The sequence below is a fragment of the Microcebus murinus genome, chromosome 18 (genome assembly GCF_040939455.1).
Source record: "Microcebus murinus isolate Inina chromosome 18, M.murinus_Inina_mat1.0, whole genome shotgun sequence".
Classification (NCBI taxonomy): domain Eukaryota; kingdom Metazoa; phylum Chordata; class Mammalia; order Primates; family Cheirogaleidae; genus Microcebus; species Microcebus murinus.
This window is the reverse complement of record NC_134121.1, coordinates 10,504,352-10,522,000: the sequence shown is the minus strand read 5'-3', so window position 1 is coordinate 10,522,000 and position 17,649 is coordinate 10,504,352. Positions and strand designations below refer to the sequence as shown.

General features: G+C 44.4%; 1 protein-coding gene across 1 annotated transcript in view; it reads right to left on the bottom strand.

Moving 5' to 3' along the window:
- The window catches only part of DNAH9 (dynein axonemal heavy chain 9), a 312,997-nt gene extending 303,447 nt beyond the window's left edge, over window positions 1-9,550 (bottom strand). Inside the window, exons 1-3 of the mRNA XM_020280809.2 lie at window positions 9,056-9,550; window positions 2,772-2,968; window positions 658-816 (exon numbers count right to left, since the gene is read on the bottom strand). Of these exons, the coding sequence (XP_020136398.2) occupies window positions 658-816; window positions 2,772-2,968; window positions 9,056-9,472 (773 nt within the window). The 5' untranslated portion in view covers window positions 9,473-9,550. The remainder of the gene's footprint in view (window positions 1-657; window positions 817-2,771; window positions 2,969-9,055) is intronic.
- Between the last annotated feature and the right edge of the window lie 8,099 nt (window positions 9,551-17,649).

The following is a 17,649-nucleotide window of genomic DNA, read 5'->3' as shown; positions in this document are numbered from 1 at the left end:
CAGGGCATCTCAGCGTGGCTGGAGCCCTGCAGGCACGCCTGGTCCTGTGACGATGATGCTCGCCACCTAAAGCCAGGACAGGGACATCTGCCTCCAACATCTGTCCGTCTCCTTCTGAATAAAGGATTTATCAGCCCAGTGATAAATAGGAGCAAAGAAATGAGGAGGAAGTTGGGAAGAAGCAGGATCAGGAGCAATAATGAGGCCTTTGGGACAAACAGTGCCTGATGGACCGTCCAGCCCTGCTAAGGATGAGCTGGGACCTAGGACAGGCTGTTCTGCATCCAACTTCCAGAAACTCCTCTCTCTTCAGATGGTGTGCACCTTCTCCAAGGAGAAGGGAGTAGACAATTAGAGGATAGATGTTTTTAAAGTTGGTTAATTTTACACGTAGTTAAAAGAGCCTTTGAAGAACTCTCAGAAGACATACTGACTAAGAAAGGATGGACGACTATTGAATCTTGGGGGAAAGCGTGCATCTCTCAGGCCATTGAAAAGCTGTACCAACCCAATGTCACCGAGGTGACTGCCCTTGGGATGATGAGAAACACCTGGAGGGAAGAACCAGACTCGGTGGTTGGGTTCCCTAAGGCCAGCTCTAGCTGCATCCTCTGCAAAGCATCTCCCCAGGGTCCGAGCATGTGCCTTTCTGCCTACCTGCTCTTCCAGAAATCCAGCTCCACCTTAGGGGTGGGATTCTCCCCCTGCAAGAGTGGTTCGGCAGACTCTCTCTTGAGCACCATCTGGACTTGGTGGCTCCATTTGACCACTGCAGACTCAATGGCATAGATGACTGACTTATCGATGGCATCTGAGCTGTGAAGGACAAGAGAAATCTCCTGGAATGTGGAAATAATTCCACCCTGGGTACCCCACAAAGCAGATTCCAAATCTTTTAAAAATAGGTGGGAAATTCCATCTGGCTCATCTAACATTTTTTTTTTGGGGGGGGGATAATAAACTTTGTTGAATAGTCAATGAAATGTACGATCCTCTCTCCAGAAAAACATGCTTATGTGTGTGTATGTACAATATCATTGATACAGACTGAGGGGTTCACCAGTACTCTGAAGACTAGCTTAAGAACTCTGAAGGCCAGTAAGTTGTCCTGTCAACACGGGAATACCCTGGGCAGAAAAACATTCCGGTGACTGCTCAGCTCTCGCTTGAGTGACAGCAAGCTCCCTACTCAGCAATGCAGCGCATTGCTCTCCTCAGTGAGTTGGCTCTCCCAAGAAGAAAGTTTGTGCACCGAACCACATCTGTCTCCCCACAATTTCCTCATTTTGGTCTTAGCTATGGCCGCTGCAGCAAGAGGAAATAAGTTATTTCTTCCTCCACAAGCCAATCAACCACGTGAATATCACCATCACGGTCTCACTTTGTCCTCACTTTTCCAGGGAAGAGTAATGGAATTCCCACACTTCTCCCCACCCATACACCTTTTAACAAACAATAGCTTTGTTTGGAAGGGGTTACGGATTTTTCAAAAATGCATTTTGGCTGTTTTTTCACAAAGTCTTAACTGAAAATTGTACATGCCAAGAACCAAGGGCCCGGAAAAGATGTCCTATCGTTCACATTTTCACGTTGGAAACCCACCTTTATTGAATCTAATTAAATTCACTTTTGCTGAGAAATGATCACACAAGTGATTGTGGAAGACATTAAAGGGGGAAGCTACCTCCCCTAAAATGATGCAGCCTTTTGGGAAATTATCAAATTTGAACAAAGGGAAACAAACTCAGCAGTGACTATATACACTCACTGAATATTATTAAGTTGAAATATAAAGGGACTAGAAAAAGGGTAGTTTGAGTTTATTTATTTTGAAAGTTGAATATTTTTGTTAAACCACAATAAGTTTTCCAGTTAACTGGGAAAATTACTTCAAATTATATATGTAGCAAATTACTTCCAATAGAAAAAAAAACCCGTTACATAGCACATTGCCATGGCATGCATTACTGATCCTTCACATCAAATCACAGATCCTGAACATACAGCGATGGCAGTCACACTTTGGGGAACTCCTGAAACCGTGGCAGACCGAGCTCATACGGGAAGGCCACCCGTTGCTGCATAAAATATAACAAAATGTAGTCTTTCTATATGTAGCCTGGCTTGAAAGAAAAACAAATCCCCAAGGGATAGAAACAAAGACTGTGCCAAGCCAGAATGGTGAGTGGAAGCTGATGGTGAATGTAATTTCTAAAAGAAGAAAAGGCTGCAGTTGTCATGCCCACTTCAACAAAGCCAGATTTGTTTCTATTTGAAAAAGGGAAAAAAAAAAAAAAAAAAAGAAAGAAAAACCCAGGACATGGAAAAAGTCTTCAGCTGCCTGGGGAGGAGAGCCTAGAACTCTAACGAGAGCCGCCGGAGTGAGTCCTGTGACATTTTGTGCTGGGTAGACGCTGGGAAGAGGTCGCCTCCCAGACCGGACCTGGGGCTTTGCCGACGCTGAGACACAGCTCTGATCAGCAAAACACTGAGATCCAGTGTGGCTGCCCTCAGCCCTGGGATGACGCGGGATGGGAAAAAAAGGCCATGTTGCTGTAGCAGCCTTGAAAGGCAGAGGAATCGAGGGGTGGGAAGAAATCACCGCAAAAATACAGTCCTAGGATGTTGGCCAACTGGCCAGACAGCAGGCTTGTGTGCGGGGACGAGGAGGGGTACAGAGTCAGCAACAGAAAACGGCATGAGGAGAACGTTCCGACAAACCAGCATCTCCTATCTCGAGGCCCATGTGGCTGGGCTGTGGCCGTACTCACGCTGTCTCAGTTTTGGAATCCACAAACACCATTTTTTCCAAGCCTACTGGGAGAGGCAGCAAAGTTTTCCCCTTCGCTTGCTCCAGCATAACCAGGAGGTCGCACTGCAGGCTGTGGGCCTGCCGCCTGACATCCTGACACAGCGTGTGGGGCCAGTCTAGGCGATTCTTCTCATTGGCCAGCACGGGTATAACAACCTGTAACAGAGGTGCACAGGGAAGAAACACAGGCATTCCTCTCCTGCAACCTTTAAAGAAAGATGTTTCTGGAAAACGTCCAGAAAGCTATACACAGGTCATAGCACTGTAAGGCCTTGTAGCAAAACCGGGAGGCCCTCAAGTAGCCTACCCACAAATTTTCCTCCCCACTCTGCTCCTGTGGATAAGGTCCCCTGGCCAAACAACTTGCTTTATCTAGAGGACCAGATACAGTTCCTGCTTATCCCTGAGCAGCGGGCGTCAGTTTCCCGCTAGCTCGTGGAATCATTCAAACAAGACAGCCACGTCCTCCATGGGAACCAGGACCACCACACCCTCTTGATACCACCAAGTGTGCCTCCCACGGCCCCTGGCTGTTCACTCTATTCCCCACCGCACCCCCCGTCTGGCCCTGCATGGCACCGTGTCCTCCTCCTCCGGGCTGTGAGGATATGTGACTAATAAACTTCTATCAGCGTTATCTATCCTGTGTTGGGTGTTCAGTGTTCAGCTACCCCATTACCTTAGGGCAAGAATCCCTCCCTCCTGAAGGACAAATGCAGTAGGGGTGACCGTCTGTCTACAGGCGGTGTGAGGGGGCACCGTAAACAAGCAAGCAAAGTTGAGGATCTCAAATCCACCTTCAGGGTGAACATTAGCTGACTTTGGCCACCCAGCGTAGTTCCTCTTCTTTTGGTGTCCTTCCCCAAATCCGGAGATGGACATGTAACCACACCTGAGCCAATGAGAGTCAGACTGAAGTTTCTTATCTGAATTTTAGAGGAAAAGATGCCTCTTTTCTACTAGTCTGGAGCTTTTCGTGGTCATCTTGTGACCATATGGAAGCTTAGAATAAAGTAAATACGGTGAAGGCAGTGTTCATAGATAGATAAAGGCCAAATCTTGGTGACTTTGTCTGAGTTCCTAAGTGAAGCTGCTCTTGAACTTCCTGAGCTGGTTTAAATTGAGTTGCTATTACTAGCAACATAGGAAGTTATCAATACAACTCACTAGGAACCTTTGCCCGTCAACATTTCACAACTCATGGGAAAGTAATGCCAGAAAGACAGATGATTAAGCGATTTGATAAGGAAGCTACCAAGTAAATAAGGAAAAGGAAATATGGACTCCTGTGAGTGCTTCTGTATACGACCAAGAAGTCCTGGTGGTTGTGACACAGAATGCCTGGGCCCAGCATATTAAATTCTAGAGGAATTCTAGGTCCTCGCCTGGTTTCTCTGGAGACAGTAACTGAGCTGAGAACTTACAACAAATAGTCAACAAACAGCTCAAAAGGAAGAAAATGTCACAAATTAGGTTCTGACACATTCATGTTAAGAAAGGACTCTTTGGGCCCAGGGCAGAAGGACTAACAGGGAAAGAGGATAAACTGGAATTTTGCTAGGAGGGGTGAACTGGCCCAGGTCGGAAAAAAGCAAGAGCATCTCGGAGTGAGGTTGAGGGAGGTTTTGGACATTTGAAGGAAGAAAAAAGCTATGAAAATCATCTAAAAGCGTAAGAAAATAGTTGGAATAGAAAAAAAAAAAACAGGATATCTATTGGGAAACATAAAAAGCCTACTAGAGGTTCAAGGTCATGAGTTTAGAGTGGAGTCAGTTGGTTGTTCCCTAGCCCCACTCAGCTCCATGGGTTCGGGTATGAAGTATGCAGAGTGCTGGGTTTCACCAGGATTGTGGTTTTGCCACACAAGCATGACACACAGTGAGGAATGATAGTAACGATGGATTATGGCCCTCAAGCTGAGTGAGAGGAAGAGACTATGGGCGCGGGCCAGGACAGAGGAAAGTGGTAGGGTCAAGGGATTGGTGGTTCCCAGCAGGATCAAGGGACTGTTGTGGTCAGGGTCTGAGAGGGAATGAGCTGGAGAGATGGGAGCAGTGGTCTGAGAAGGAGGTACATGAAAATGGATCACGAAGGTGGTGGTTACCGGGAATGCATGGTCTGGAAGTGACCACGGGACGGGGTGTTTACTACAGGGAGGAGAACAAGGTCACTGGAAGACAAAGGAGGAGGGAAGCCAGAGGCTAAGCTTTTGGAAATATCATTCATGTGTCTATGGAAATAACCACATATTAAGACAAGAGTAATGTTGGGGGAAGTCACAGTGAGCTGGGAGACAAAGTCATGCAGAAATGAGAGCAGTGCCACCAGCATGGGATGCAGAAGAGAGGATGATGTTGTCTGATGACAGGAGATTCAAACTGGAAGGTTTTCAGCATGCATCTAAGAGGAGCAAGGAGAAGCAAGGAGGATACCTGTTCCACTTCCGGGCTTACAAGAAGAAGGGCTGTGGGGGAAATGCAGCTGAGTCCTCCAGAAAGGGCCAGGGCTGAGTTGGAGCAAGGTGACAAAGAATTGCTCAGAGAAGTGAGGAAGATTTTAAATGGGATGTTGTGTGACTATAATTCTCCTCCTCTGTGTAGCACCTAAAATGTGACACTCTGTTCCAGGTATTCTAACGTATTAGGTCTAAATTTCATGACAACTCTGCAAGACAATTTGGACATGACCCAGTGAGCTCACCTGCTCATATCACACTGCTAAAATTGACAGAAACAGGATTGGAATCTAGGTCTGTCAGACTCCAGATCCTGTACTCACTCTCCAAAACAAAACAAAACTTAAAAAAAAAAAAAAAAAAACTAGGAAAAATAGTCCGGTAGCAGTGAATGAAGTGGTTGGAGAAGGAAGACAGGAAGTAGGGGAATATGTTACTAAATTCTGTTAATTCTTCCTTTGAAATGCTTCTTAGTTGCATCTTTTTTTTTTTTACCTTATACTAGTGTAATGGGACAAAAATAATGTCCAAATTACAGCATTCTCTCCTTGTCAACACCTCCCCCTGCCAGACACACACAAGGCAGGAAGACACTGCTCAGCCAGCGGGTGGGGAGGAGGATTCTCTAGGCTTTAGTGAGGCGGCAGGAAAAGGGGCACAGGTAGTCAAAGGCCAAGCTGATCTACCAGGTACTGACAGAGAGGTGAGAGGGGAGGACGGGAGGGCTGGGAGGCAAGGACAGGGCTTCGCAGGTGGGAGGTGAGCAAGGTTCGGAAGTGACACTACGTCAGCTTCAGGGTATGTAACACAAGTAGATGGGAGAACAGGTTTGACTAGACTAGGTTACTGTTACAGGTTTTGAGAAATGCAAGTAAAGGACTTGAGGTATTTTTAAAATAAATTATTTTATTTAGATTTTGAAAAAGGTAATACATTAACATTTACATGGTACGAAATTTAAAAAGTACAAGGGCTTTTCCAGTGGAAAGTAAGTCTTCTACCTAGCTCTGGAACTCAGCCACCACTCAGTTTCCCCTGCTTGTGGATTAATTCCTCTGTTAAAGAATGTTCTCCTTCCTGCCCTCTTTTTTCTCCATCCTTCCTCCCTTCTTCCTTCCTCTCTCTTTCTAACAGAAATAGTTGCATGCTATTCATACAATTCTGTACCTCTTTAAAAAATTATCTTAAATTGCAGCATTACTTCCATAGCCAAGAGATGGAAACAACCTAAATGTCCATGATTGATGAATAGATTTTAAAATGTGGTGTATACACACAATAGAAAATTGTTCAGCCTTAAATAAAGAAGGGAATCCTGTCATGTGCAACAATATGGATGAACCTTGAGGACATTATGCTAAGTGACAAAAGCCAGTCACAAAGGCACAAATACTGCATGATTCCACTTATATTCACAGGAACAGAAAGTAGAATGGTGTTTTCCAGGGGCTGGGGTGGGGGCATGTGGAGTTGTTGGGTGAGTGTAGAGTTTCAGCTATACTGGATAGGGAAGTTCTGAGAACAAGTTGCACAACAAGTGTATTTTGCTGACAATATTTTACTGTACATTAGGAAGCTGTTGGGTGGGTGAATTTTATGTTATGTGGAGCTTTAATTTTGCTGTGATAAAAAATTACCCTAAGGAGTACTCCCTATCAATCACTCTTTTAAATGGCTGCATAGTATTTCACTGTATAGATGAACCATAGTTCATTCACTGTGTCCTCTATCGATGAACATTGTCTCTTGTAAGACCCCAAACTAGCCTAACCAGCTCTCCGCTTCTGTAACCACGCTTGCTTTTAGAAAACCAAGACCCCACACCCCTTCCGCCCTTCCAGTAAGTAGCTGTTGCAAGTTCCCGGAACTGAGTGCAACCAGTTGTGCAAGACAAGACCAGTGGAATTTCCCCACCCTAAACTCCCTAACCACCGGTGTGCGGTTTTAGCCTATAAAAAACCCCTAAGCTTGAGAGTCGGGGCGGCAGCTCCCCTAGCTCGGTGATGCTGCTAGCCCCTGCGCTGCGCTGGAAATAAATTCTCTTGCTCTCTTGCATCAAGCCTCTGGACTCTGAGTCTTTGTGGGCGGTTGTCTCTCTCCCAAACGGGCTGTACATTTCTACGGCCCAACACTCTAATCTCTTTCAATGCATCAATGAAAATGCTTGAAAATTTGAGAATTTGAACTATTTTAAAATTACTAGACTGCATTTCCTTAACCATGACACAATTCTGAGATGGGCCACTGTCCTCACTTACACTAGGTTGAGTACTATCTCTGAACCTTTGTTCAATCTGCTCCCCATACCTTGAAAGTTACCTTGCTGTCTACTTATCCTAATCCTTCTCATTGTTCGGGAGCCAGTTGGATACTTAAGTCTAAGCATGCCTCTCAGCCCAGAGGCATATCTCTCTCCTCTGAACTCAAAGGTACTTTCCATCATCATCATTCATTACAGAATTTGATCCAGGCTTCTGCTGGGATGGTGTTCAGATGATGCACTGGAATGCAAGGCCATCCCGGTTGTTAAAATATTGAAATACTTCCACATCTACTGAAAGACCCAGCTTCCTGGGCTTTTGGTGAATTCCTCTATCCATCCAATCCCTTTCCTAGAATTCTCCCTCCCCACAGTCTCCTCATAAAGCACCTAAGGGCTAATACCTGACACAGCAGGGAGCCTCCAGGACCTGGCTCCAGCATTGGGGCCAGCTTTTACGTAAGTGCTACCCCCACCCCAGTCATAATAGCTTTGCATATTTTGAATATATGATTTATTGCATATGCTTTGGCTTCTTGAAGTAAGCTTTACATGGATGGGAACTTGTCTTCTATTTCTTTGGCAGTCCTCATAGCACCTATCACATGAAATGCCATATAGCGGGTACTCTGTACATATTTATTTCACAACCTTCAGGATCCAGGACGTCAAGCCTTCAGTAGCACACAAGCCTAAGTTGCAGGGAAGTTTACTCTTATTCCAGAAAGGTCTAAGTTGCCCAAGAATCTTTCCTGAGCAACCCTCTGAAAACTCCTGCACTCTAGAGTGCCACCAAAGCAGTCCATAATCCACATCTCCACCTTCCTTCCTGAGCTCCAGGCAGACTCCTCCAAATGCCTGTTGGGCATTTCCAAATGGATGCCCAACTTTTTATGTTGGCACAGGGCTGACCTTTGGTAAATGGCTGTGTGATGAATGGATGAGATGAAAATCCAAACCAAACAACCTCCCCTCTTTAACTTTTCTCCAGAAGTAAACACCGTTTGTAGCCATTCACTTCCTTCCACCCCCCTGATCCATTTCTTGCCCCCTTGTTCACTTCCTGTCTTCCTCAGTCCTCCCCAATTTACAGGAGGGATTACAAGATACTGACTTAATAAGTGGAGTAGTCAGGACCCAGGCATTCTTCAGACTGCAGCCTCCACTTGACTCTGCCTTGAACCCAGACCTGTACTGACCCAAGTCTTGGCCCCTTCCCACTCTTACTCCGGCCCGGCCTCCACCCAGAGTTCACCCAGCTCCCGTCTTCCAGCTCACTCAACTCACTCTCCCCTCATTGTCTTCTCCTAGTTTGAGTTTCCAGCGCCGCCCCCACCCCATCCCATATTCTTCCTGGCTCCTGGTCAGCGCTCCCGCCACAGCCCCGCCCCTCTGCCCGTGACCCCGCCCCTGGACCGCCCCTGCGGCCTCGCCACGCCCCCTCCGGCAGCAGCTCCGCCCCCGCCGCTCTCCGTCCCCTCCCCCACCCCAGTTCCGGCCTGCGCGGGGCCCACCAGCCCACCCTCACCTCGGAGAACAGCGCTGCCAGGTGCTCCAGAGGCGCCGCGGGCAGGTCCCCGCAGAGCACGGCGCCGCGAGGGCCGTCGGGCCCCGGAGGCTCGGGCCTAGCGCGCAGGAAGAACAGCCCTTTAGCGCGAGGTGAGCCCGCCCCGGGGCCCGCGTCCAGGCCGGGACGCAACGTCAGGCCCCCAGGCCCCGGCCGCACCACCAGCAGCGGCCGCGGCCCCTCCGCGGCGTCGCGGCCCAGGAAGGCCTGGAGCAGCTGCTCCCCCTCGGCCGTCCCCGCGCAGCGCGCCCAGGCGCCCGCAGCCGGCCGCAGGCTCTGGGCCACGCAGGCCCCCAGGAGTCGCAGTCGCGGGTCGGCGCCGGGTTCCTCGTCCGCGTTCTCCGCGGCGAGCGCGGCCGGCTCCTCCGCGCTCGGCATCGCGAGCTGCCTCAGGCTGCATCGGTTTCCCTAGCGACGGGGACGCGGCACGGGCTCCCTCCTCCGCTCCCCTCCGATTGGGCGCAGGGCTCCTGGGCCCGCCCCTTCCAGGCTAATAAGGTAGGAGGGGGAAGCGGGAAGGGGCGGGGTCGCGTCTTCGTTGCTAGGAAACCAGCTGAGGCGCCTGCTTAGTGTCTGGTTTTGTGGCTTGAAAGTGCTCAAGGGTGACTGTCCAGAGTGATGGTTTCTTGATGGGGTGCGTCGGGTGGAGAGCAAGCCTATATTATCAATGCTGCTAAGGACCCTTTGGGCCAAGGTCAGATTAAATTCTTTAGAGGTCTCCAGACACTGAAAATAGTACCCTAAATGAGCAATTCAAACTTAAACACGATGCTAGATCATAAAACAGATGTAAGGAAACTTAATGAGTTTTTAACATTTCTTTTTCATAATGACAAACACTTTACAACAGTACTGGACAATAGAACTTTCTGCGATGATGAATATGTTCTATATCTGTGCCCACCACATGTGGACTATAAATGTGCTGGTGTCTCTGAGGGACTGAATTTTAATTAATTTTAATTTAAAATGAAATAGTCGCGTTTGACAAGTAATTATCATATTGGACGGCTCAGCTTCAAAATTTTAATCTCAATTATTTAAAAAAATTGGTTTTCAGTGCCTTGTTTTGCCCATGTCTTAGGCATGTACTTAATCTGCCAAAAGGGTAATTGATGTCCCTTTGAGTTCCATGGATATGGCCGCCAATCAGTTCTTGTTAAATGTAGCCAAGCATTTGTAAATATGCACGATGTTCACAGCCTCCTATACTGCCCTGTATGTGGATCTTGTCTTCAAAATAGGATAATGCAAAGTGCTTTGCCTGACCTTGGAAATTAGCATCTGTCACTTTCGAAGTCCTTCTCCATGATCAGGATAAATAGCTTGGCCATTTGCATGCATGTAAGGTGATAATGCATGGGTGCCAAGGAAATAGACGGCAGTGTGAGGTCTGCAGGTATGAAACGAACTTCCCTGTGCCCCACCACCTTGATTTTAATCACCTCCCAGGGACTGAAAGGTTTATGTGTAAAAAGAATGTTTACAATGGGCTTCAAAATAACATTAACAGAATAAGCACTTATCAAAAGCAGCTTGGCTAAAAAGAGCCCCTCAGGAAAACACCAGTGGCCGGCATACCGCTAGGGCACAGGAGTTGCTGTGATGAAAAATGTTCACATTAGAAATGAATCTTTATGCTTGTAAAGAGTGTTTTATCATTGCTGGATTCAACAATAAGCCAAGCAACTATGAGCAAAGGGACAAAGTCAGTCACTAAAATGATTTTTAGGATGAATTTGAGAATTGACATTTCAAAAAAAAAAGCATCAGGGAAAAATAGAAATGCCAGGACTTCTTACACATATCAGAGTTTTGTATAGTTTTTATTTGTTTGTATTTTTTGTTGCAGTAGGAAGGCATCATTATTGTTTCAATGCTCAGTGCATTAACACTACTCATGTTTTGTATACAGAGTGAGTTCAGGATCATTAACTTCCCGTAAACTCTTCAAATAAAATTTCTGCCACCCCCACCATGGCCTCTTTTGACTGTCATCACTTTTGTCCCCTTGCCCCAACTTGCATAAAAATAGTAACAAAAGAGCCTGTAAAGATGACTTGAAGAGGTCTGTCTGAGGGTGGAGCCTTTTGAACACTGGAGATCCCAGCTTTTGGTTTTATTTCTTCAACAAGACACCTTATCCCTATTTTAGAAGATGATTGCGGGAGTATATCTATATAGGATTTATTGAAAACAATCGACATTTTCTTTATATTATTTAATTGTGGTGAGAAAAATGAAACCAGTGTATCTATCACTGTGTAACAAATTGCCCCCAGAGCATAGCAGCTTAAAATAGCAATAAGCATGTATTATCTCAGACAGTTTATTGTGGGGCAGGAATTTCGGTGCAGTTTTGCTGGGTGGTTATGGCTCAGGGTCTCTCATGATGTTGCAGGCAACATGTCATCAGGGGCTACATCATCTGAAGGCTTGACTTCCGAGATGGCTCACTTGCATGGCTAATGGGGTCAACGCTGGCTGTTGGCAGAGGCATTCGTTTCTCAGCATGTGGAGCTGAGTGCTTGAGTGTCCTTGAGGGGGCGCTGTGGCTGGCTCCCCCAGACCAAGTGAACTAAGAAAGAACAAGACAGAAGCTCTTTTATGACCTGGCCTTGGAAGTCATACACCATCATTTCCGCACTACACTGCCTTACGCAGTGTAGTAGGGGACCACAAGTATGCTCACCAGCGGACAAGAATCATTGTGTGCATCTTAGTGCTACAAAAGGCATTAAAGAAGGTATTGACTTTGCATATGATGTTCAGGTGAAATAATTTCCATTTTTTAAACTGGAAACTTGAACTTGCTTCTGTGAACATAACATTTTTAATAATCATATTTTTTTTTGCTATGCACAATTCCTATTCAAGCCTTTCAGTCATAATCTCTTTTAAATTGTGGATATTCACGAATGACAAAAAAATTATTCCTGCGAGCAAGTAATACACAATGTAAAACCTTTTACCATCATTCAAAAATTAGCAGTTGACATTACAGTTACAGAATCTAACAGTTCTTTTCCTTTTGTGACAAATGTTATGTGGAAATTTCTTGTGATGCTGCTAATGGATATTGAATCTAAACCAACTTGTCCCTATCAAATATTTCAAAATAATGTGAAATTCAAATTCAAAGAATATGCATGCGTTATGGGAGTAATTTCCTTTCAGCCATCTTGGATGCTACTAAACGAGAACATCAGACACAAACGGGGACATTTATGGTATATGTGAGTAGAAGGATAGTCTAGGCTACTGGTGACTCCATCCAGGAGACATGTATAGCAATGTTAGTGGCTGCATTGTTTGTAATAGCAAAATAACGAGAAGCAAACCAAATGTCCATCCATAGTAGGACGGACAAATAGATTATATTATAAACTAGTCATTGAATAAAGTATTATACGGCAGTGAAAATGAATGGACTATAGCCATATGAATCAACATGGATGGATCTTAAAAGCATAATGTTGAATAAAATAGGCAAGTTACAGAAGAATGGATTGTGTTATATTTATTAGAAGTTTTAAACCAAGTGAAGCAAAAAATATTTAAAAGAGGAACACACATATTTCATATTTAAAGAAAAGTAAGGGTAGCCGGGGCGGTGGCTCACGCCTGTAATCCTAGCTCTTGGGAGGCCGAGGCGGGCGGATTGCTCAAGGTCAGGAGTTCAAAACCAGCCTGAGCAAGAGCGAGACCCCGTCTCTACTATAAATAGAAAGAAATTAATTGGCCAACTGATATATATATAAAAAATTAGCCGGGCATGGTGGCACATGCCTGTAGTCCCAGCTACTTGGGAGGCTGAGGCAGAAGGATCGCTCGAGCCCAGGAGTTTGAGGTTGCTGTGAGCTAGGCTGACGCCACGGCACTCACTCTAGCCTGGACAACAAAGCGAGACTCCATCAAAAAAAAAAAAAAAAAAAAAAAAAAAAGAAAAGTAAGGGAATGATTAACACAAAATTCAGAGTTTGATCACTTCTCAGGGGACCAAAGAGGCTTAGGTTTGGTGAGGCGAACACAGAGACCTTTAAGTTCCTGGTAATGTTTTATTTCTTAACCTGGCTTACATTTTCATTTTATCACTTTTCTCAAACTGTACACATACATTCTGTACTTTTTTGTGTATGTATGATATACTTCGCAATAAAAAAATAAATAAAAACAAATATGCCATTTCGGATACCCTCAATGTTTTGAGGGTATTCATTCCAGTTACTGGGAATAAATGTCTAGTTACTCATTTAAATACTAATAACTCATTAGATTTATAAAATTAACCATCAGATATCTTAAAAATCAAATTGCATAATTAGGTCTTTTGCTGGTGACTTCTTTGGCATCAAATGTAATAGGCACTGCCCAGCCTTTATCCTACTTCTTGGCTCTGTTAAACCCAGTTGATGTGTGATTCGCTGTGTGGAAACATTCTGTTCTCTTGACTTTGTGACAAATACTCTTAGTTTTATCCCCTCATCTGTGGCCACTTCCCCTCATTCTCTTTAAATGCTTTCTCTTTGCTTTTCTCTTCAGCATTGGTATTGCTTAGGCATCTACCCCAGATCTTCCAGTCTTCTTACTTTAAAATCTCTCCTTGTATGAACTTATTCACCCAAGGCAGCCACTCTTCCTCTTATGCTAATGGCTCCCAAATCCTTCTCTCCAGAACAGAACTGGGCAGGTCTAATATTTTAGGGTAACACCTATTTCCCCCTCAAACCTTTATAGAAGTTGTTCCATTGCTTTCTGGAAGTTAGTGTTTAAGAGAAGTCTGAAGCCAGCTTGATTTTTTTTTTTTTTTTATTCTTTTGTAGGTAATATGTTGAAACTGCTTGAACATTTAAGGGATTTTTTTTCTCTCTCTAATTTTTGTGATTCAAAAACATGTTTTAGGATATGACTAAAGTCCCAGTGAATTTAATTTTGCCTGAAATTATAAGAGCCTATTTGGTTTTCATAATTAAGTGTTTCTTCACAACACAAAAGATTGTTCTGTGGAATCTTGGATTGTTATTTATTTTTCCATTTGCACTTTCTTATCTGGTTTTCTGGTGATGTAAACTGATAGAGTGTGCTAACAATTACAAGTAGGGGATACATTTTGAGATATTAATTGAGGTTTTTTCATTCCTGTGTGTTCTGATGTCATTGTTGCTCTCCACCCAGAGAGTTAACAACATTTATGCCTCAGGGGAGGATGGATATAGCCTAAAACACTCCACTGATTCTAAAAACCACAGAATGGTGTTTAAACACACAGCAGAGCCATAGCTGTGAAAGCCATGCTATTTTGTCTTTTGTATTGTAATAGCCAAGCACTTAAAGGAAGAAAAGGTTTATATTGTATTGTTTTTGGTTTTAATTCTAAGAATTTGTCTTTGAATGTAGAGGCCACAGCCTGGAAGACTGAGAAGTGAGCATATATTTGCTAAACCCTAGATGGATAAGAATGCATGGCCATATGATAAGCAGATTTCCTTACAGAGAAGAGATAAGGACTCTTTCTGGGATGGGAAGAGGGGCTGGGGAAGAAAGGAGTAAAGGACACTTTGCATGTGACTGCAGAATTCTTGACCCTTTCTGGTAGGTCCTGGGAAGGGGATGAGATGACAGCTACTATAGAAATACTTGAGTGTCTAGAAGAAGGAAACGTTTGACCTTTTCTTCCCAGGAGAAATTCCAAGCCAGTAGAGAAGCCCTTATCCAACCTGGCCCGTTGATGTTAGGGTAGCAGTGGGAGAGGGTAGGACTTGAGGACAGGGACCAGGAGGCGGCCTTTCAATGCTTCCCTGCCCTAGCATCATTCAGGTATAGGAGCTGATAGTTTCTAAGATCTCTGTAGGATGGTTGGGAGGAAGAGAACCAAAATGCTTAGAGGTCCAGTTTGGGCTCAGGCTGAGAAGAACACAGTATAGGTAGCTGTATTACCTAGAGGCCTTAAAGGGTGACAATGCACAGTTATGAAGACTATACAAGATGGTTTATATCTCAGCAATGACAAAGGACAGATGTAGACCAGCTGTCCATGTCCTGATGGCAGGAAGCCCTCTAGTAGTAACTTACAACACTCCAGAGGAGAGAGTAAAAGGAAAGAATCTTGAATAGCCTGCAGAGACATCAGAAGCAATTGAAGACTATGTTTTCTATTGCTCAGTGGATATAAGGGTGGATCAGTCTGAATTTGGCCAGAGCCACTCCAAGTATTATAGAAATAAATGTTTAATGTAGAAATTAATTAGAGCTTACATGACCATGTCAAGAGCTGGGAAGTGAAGGTCAGGAAGGCTGCAGCTGAATAGCGGCTTGTAGCACTGGAGTGAGCGGAGTAGTCTGAGTTCATGAGAAAGTGTGAGAAGCCAAAGCATCCACATGTCAGAGCCACAGAGCATGAGCTCTTGGGCAGATCTTCAAAGGTGTAAGTCTGCCAGAACCACAACAGGGCGTTCTTAGAGGCTGTCTGTGAAGGCACCACACCTGGCCATCATGTCCTCCAGGGTAAAATACCAGACAAGGTATAGGATGTCCCTTGTCAACGGAAAAGAAGACAAACTCTGTAAAATAATTTTAAAGAGATTTATTCTGAGCCCAATTTGAGGACCATGACCCACAGCCACGCCCAAGAAGCCTTGAGCAAGAGGACTTTTGGTGGCTGGGTTACAGTTCAGTTTTATACATTTCGGGGAGACAGGAGTTACACGTAAAGTCATAAATCAATACATGGGAGGCATACATTGGTTTGGTCTGAAAAGGTAGGCCATCTCGAAGCGGGGGCTTATAGGTGATAGGTGGCTTTAAAGATTCTTTGACTTGTAATTGGTTAAAGACCTAAAACTTTGTCTAAAGGCTTGGAATGTTTTAAGATAAGGAGGTCTGTTAATCAGAGCAGAGCCACGGGACATGGACATATATTTGTTGTGTACATTGAGGACCTGCAGGTTTGTCTTGCATACCCTTAGGCCTGTTAATGGGTTACAAAGGATGTCCCCAAGAAGGGAGGGGGACATGATGAGGAATGTCTGACTTCCTTCCTCCTGGCAGGCAATTTAGTTTTAGGATATCCGCTTGGCCAAGAAGGGGATTCATTCAGTCAGCCGGTGGTGGGGAGCCTTAAGATTTTATTTTAGTTCACACCCTTAAATTTGAATTTCAGGTAAATAGTGAATACATTTTTAGTATAAGTATGTCCCAAATATTGCACATAAAAATGCATGGCGAAATGGGGAATACTTATACAAAAAAAAGTAGATCAAGGTGTCATCAGGTTTAGTTTCTTCTGAGGCCTCTCTCTTTGGTTTTCAGGTAGCTGCCTTCTCTCTGTGTCCTTATATGGTCTTCTGTATGTGCCCACGTACCACTGGTGTCTCTCCATGTGCCCAGATTTCCTCCTCTTATAAGGACATACCAGTCAGATTGGAGTAGGCCCTACCCCAAAGCCTCATTTTACCTTAATTACCTACTTAGAGGCCCAGTCTCCGTAACACAGTCACATTTTGAGGTACTAAAGGTTAATGTATATATCTTGTAGGGACACAGTTCATCCCTTAAGAGAGATCATCATGAAGCATCTTCAGTTTAGATGTAGGAAAATGGAAAATAATATATTGTAGAAATAAACAAAGGCCACCCTAATAAAACAGGCAAAGGCTATTTATTATTCAAAGCTTGCTATAGCAAGGGAGCCAGCTGCTTGCATTTTGGTATAGCCCAAAAGCAAGCAGAGGGTGGGAAATAATTTGTAGCAGAAAAAAGGGCAGGCTCCAGGTGTGCCCCGATTGGAGGCTGTTGGCCTGGGAAAGCTGGAGGTAGCTCACCAGGGGCAGGAGGTCCTGTGTGATTAGTTAGGGGCACTTGTTTGGCTTTCTCCATTGGTCTTAAGCTGGAAGAGACAAAAATTGGAGAAGCTGTCAGCTATTATATTAATCAAGTTCTGGCCATTTGGGGTCTATTAATACATGGATTATTGCTTGACTTCCTGTACTGGCTACTGCAGATTGTGAGTCTGAGTTCTATTTTTAGGTATGGTTTCGCTATTGTTCATTTCTCTATTCAGTCTCTCAATCTGTAACTTTTTTTCTTTTTAATCTGAGTATTGTGACCATGGAAAATGTACCTTCACAATATCCTCTGATAATATTCTCTATTGTCTTCTAGTTTACACTTCCCAGAATTCAATCTGTGTTCAGTTTCAATCTGTGTCCTATTGTTTTATAGGAGTTTCTGATTGTAGAAAAATGATGAGTATGGAAGATGTGGTTGAGGTTAAGCTGGAGGAGAGGAGGGGTAAAATATTATTTTGACTCAAACACACAGTTAGCACCCATGGCTAACATCAGGGTCAGCAAATGACAGCTCATGGGTTGAATTTGACCCTCACCTGCCACATATTAGTGCAAATATAGTTTTATTGGAACACCGCCATGCCCATTTATTTATGGTTTTTATCACACCAAAGGTGCAGAGTAGAATAGTTGTAACTATGCAGAGAATATATGGCCCACAAAGCCTAAAACATTTATTATCTGTGTCTTTACAGAAAACGTTTGCCA